Below are 3,303 nucleotides of genomic sequence, written 5' to 3'. Positions count from 1 at the left end.
CCCTGCAACCACAGAGAGATAGCACACAGTCACAGCTGTACTACCCTGCAACCACAGAGAGATAGCACACAGTCACAGCTGTACTACCCCTGCAACCACAGAGAGATAGCACACAGTCACAGCTGTACTACCCTGCAACCACAGAGAGATAGCACACAGTCACAGCTGTACTACCCTGCAACCACAGAGAGATAGCACACAGTCACAGCTGTACTACCCTGCAACCACAGAGAGAAAGCCCGTTTCAGTGTGGCTCCAACGACGGTCTGGCACTTTCTTTGTATTTACAGATACGTTACATCAGAGGGAGAAAGAGACAGGAACAGTCCTGTCTGTCTGTCTGTCTGACTGACTGTGTGACTGTCTGTGTGACTGTCTGTCTGTCTGTCTGACTGTATGTCTGTCTGTCTGTCTGTCTGACTGTCTGTCTGTCTGTCTGTCTGTGTGTCTCTCTGACTGTGTGTCTGACTGTGTGTCTGTCTGACTGTGTGACTGTCTGTCTGTCTGACTGACTGTGTGTCTGTCTATCTGTCTGTCTGTCTGTCTGTCTGTCTGTCTGGCTGTATGTCTGACTGTCTGTCTGTCTGTGTGTCTGTCTGACTGTGTGTCTGACTGTGTGTCTGTCTGTGTGACTGTCTGTCTGTCTGTCTGACTGTGTGACTGTCTGTGTGACTGTCTGCCTGTCTGTCTGACTGTGTGACTGTCTGACTGTGTGACTGTCTGTCTGTCTGTCTGTCTGTCTGACTGTGTGACTGTCTGTCTGTCTGTCTGTCTGACTGTATGTCTGTCTGTGTCTGACTGACTGTCTGACTGTATGTCTGTCTGTGTCTGACTGACTGTATGTGTCTGACTGTATGTCTGTCTGTGTCTGACTGACTGTCTGACTGCTTCGACCAGAGAGAAGTCTCTAATGACCATAATATCTGTGATGACGATGAGGAGGACGACGGCGATGATAATGATGACAATGATGATGGTGATGAAGATGATGCATGTCACTGACTAGGGCACCGTTAGTAGGACGGAGGGTGAGGGGGGGGGGGGGGGGGGGGGGGGGGTTGCTCTGCCAGTTAGTTTCCATGGTGATTCTGAGATGCTTTAAGTGTTTATGACCCTGTAATAAAAAGCAACATGAAGAGGAAGTCAGCTGGTGGACCAGATGGAAGGAAAGATGGTCAGAGAGGATCCTCTATGTGTGTGTGTGTGTGTGTGTGTGTGTGTGTGTGTGTGCGATCGTTTGTCTGTTCTCTACCCAGACACCCAGCAGTTGTGTGTTTGTGTGTTAGAGAGAGTGTGTGTGTGTGTGTGTGTGTTAGAGAGAGAGAGTGTGTGTGTGTGTGTTAGAGAGAGTGTGGTGTATGTTAGAGAGAGTGTGTGTGTGTGTCCGTCAGTCCACGTGTCCTTCCATCGTGTATGTGTGTAAGAGAGAGTGTGTGTGTGTGTGTTAGAGAGAGTGTGTGTGTTAGAGAGAGTGTGTGTGTGTGTGTGTGTCCGTCAGTCCACGTGTCCTTCCATCGTGTATGTGTGTGTGTGTGTGTGTTAGAGAGAGTGTGTGTGTTAGAGAGAGTGTGTGTGTGTGTGTGTGTGTGTGTGTCCGTCAGTCCACATGTCCTTCCATCGTGTATGTGTGTTAGAGAGAGTATGTCCATCCGTCCTCTACCCCGACACCCAGCCATGCGTGGTCGTCTTGACCCCATGGGTCGTGAACCCCTGCGAGGTCACCATGGGTTCAAAGTTGAAGTCCAGCGGGTCTCCGTCCATCAGGGTGTCGTGAAGGATGGATTCCATATCACACTCGAACCTCTCAATGGACATGTCGTCCAGATCGCTGGGCAGTTTCTCCAGGTGGTGGTGGTGGTGGTGGGGGGCGGGGGGTAGACCCAGGCCGGGACGCCCATATCCGTTAGTGTTGATGGGGCAGAACCCACCGGGCATCCCCCCTGGTCCAACATGGGTAGAGAGACCATAGGGCACCTGCATGGGGTTCTTAACCCCCAGGCGGGTTCCGTTACCCCCTCCACCGCTGTGGCTCAAACTGCTCAGAGACATCAGGTTGCAGCTGTTCATGGACGAGACAGAAGTGGGTGGGGTTTGGTTGTGGAGGTGAGGGTGAGGGTGGGTTTGGGGATGAGGGAGGCCGTGGGGGTGAGGGTGAGAGTGTGGGTGGGGGTGTAGACTCCCCCCTCTTCCGCCTCCTCCTCCTCCTCCGTGCTGAGAGGCATTATACGAAGGTAGTACGCTGCTTCGCCCTGCGCTAGACTGAGAGACCACCGTGTCGACCGAGGGCATCATGTCCCCGCGGGGGTCAGAGTCTGAGGTCAGGAGCTCCTTGAGGAGGCCAGCAGGACAGTTATATTGACCCAGAGACGAGGGGCTGAAGCTGGACTTGATGTCCCCCAGGGTTTGCATGGGGTTGGGGGACATGGGGGAGAGAGCATTCATCCTTGCCTGGCTGTACCGACACTTGCGGTAGTCCTGCTGCTGCTGGGGTTGTTGCTGGGGGACCATGGAGGGAGAGGAGTAGGAAGGGTAGCCCACCCCTGACCCGGGGCTGGCCTGCATTAGGGGGGAAGGGGAGTTCTGGGATGACCCCTGCCCCACACCCCCTCCTCCTCCCACCTGGGTGTTCTTGGGAGAGAGGAGGTTCAGGTTATCCAGAAGGTTCTCCATAATGTTCTCTGCGCTGTGGTGGTGGTGGCCTAGGGAACACGGAAGAAAATAATGAGGACATTGAATAAAGAGATGAAGATATTCAGCATTTTGTTTCTCAGACCTACCACGAACAGTACACTACACTACACTACACTAACACTACACTACACTAACACTACACTACACTACACTACACTACACTAACACTACACTACACTACACTAACACTACACTACACTACACTAACACTACACTACACTAACACTACACTAACACTACACTACACTAACACTACACTACACTAACACTACACTAACACTACACTACACTACACTAACACTACACTACACTAACACTACACTACACTAACACTACACTAACACTACACTACACTAACACTACACTACACTAACACTACACTAACACTACACTACACTAACACTACACTACACTAACACTACACTACACTACACTAACACTACACTACACTACACTAACACTACACTAACACTACACTACACTAACACTAACACTACACTACACTACACTACACTAACACTACACTACACTACACTACACTACACTACACTAACACTACACTACACTACACTACACTACACTACACTACACTACACTACACTACACTACACT

At 51.0% G+C, this 3,303-nt stretch overlaps 1 protein-coding gene across 1 annotated transcript in view; it reads right to left on the bottom strand.

Annotated features, from left to right (window-relative positions):
- Positions 1–1,055: 1,055 nt before the first annotated feature.
- foxo1a (forkhead box O1 a) overlaps positions 1,056–3,303 on the bottom strand; it is an 87,403-nt gene continuing 85,155 nt past the window's right edge. Inside the window, exon 4 of the mRNA XM_031791282.1 lies at positions 1,056–2,699. Within this exon, the coding sequence (XP_031647142.1) occupies positions 1,657–2,699 (1,043 nt within the window). The 3' untranslated portion in view covers positions 1,056–1,656. The remainder of the gene's footprint in view (positions 2,700–3,303) is intronic.

Source organism: Oncorhynchus kisutch, linkage group LG15, assembly GCF_002021735.2.
Source record: "Oncorhynchus kisutch isolate 150728-3 linkage group LG15, Okis_V2, whole genome shotgun sequence".
NCBI classification, from domain to species: Eukaryota; Metazoa; Chordata; class Actinopteri; order Salmoniformes; family Salmonidae; genus Oncorhynchus; species Oncorhynchus kisutch.
The sequence above is the reverse complement of the archived record's forward strand: the minus strand, read 5'-3'. Positions and strand labels throughout refer to the sequence as shown.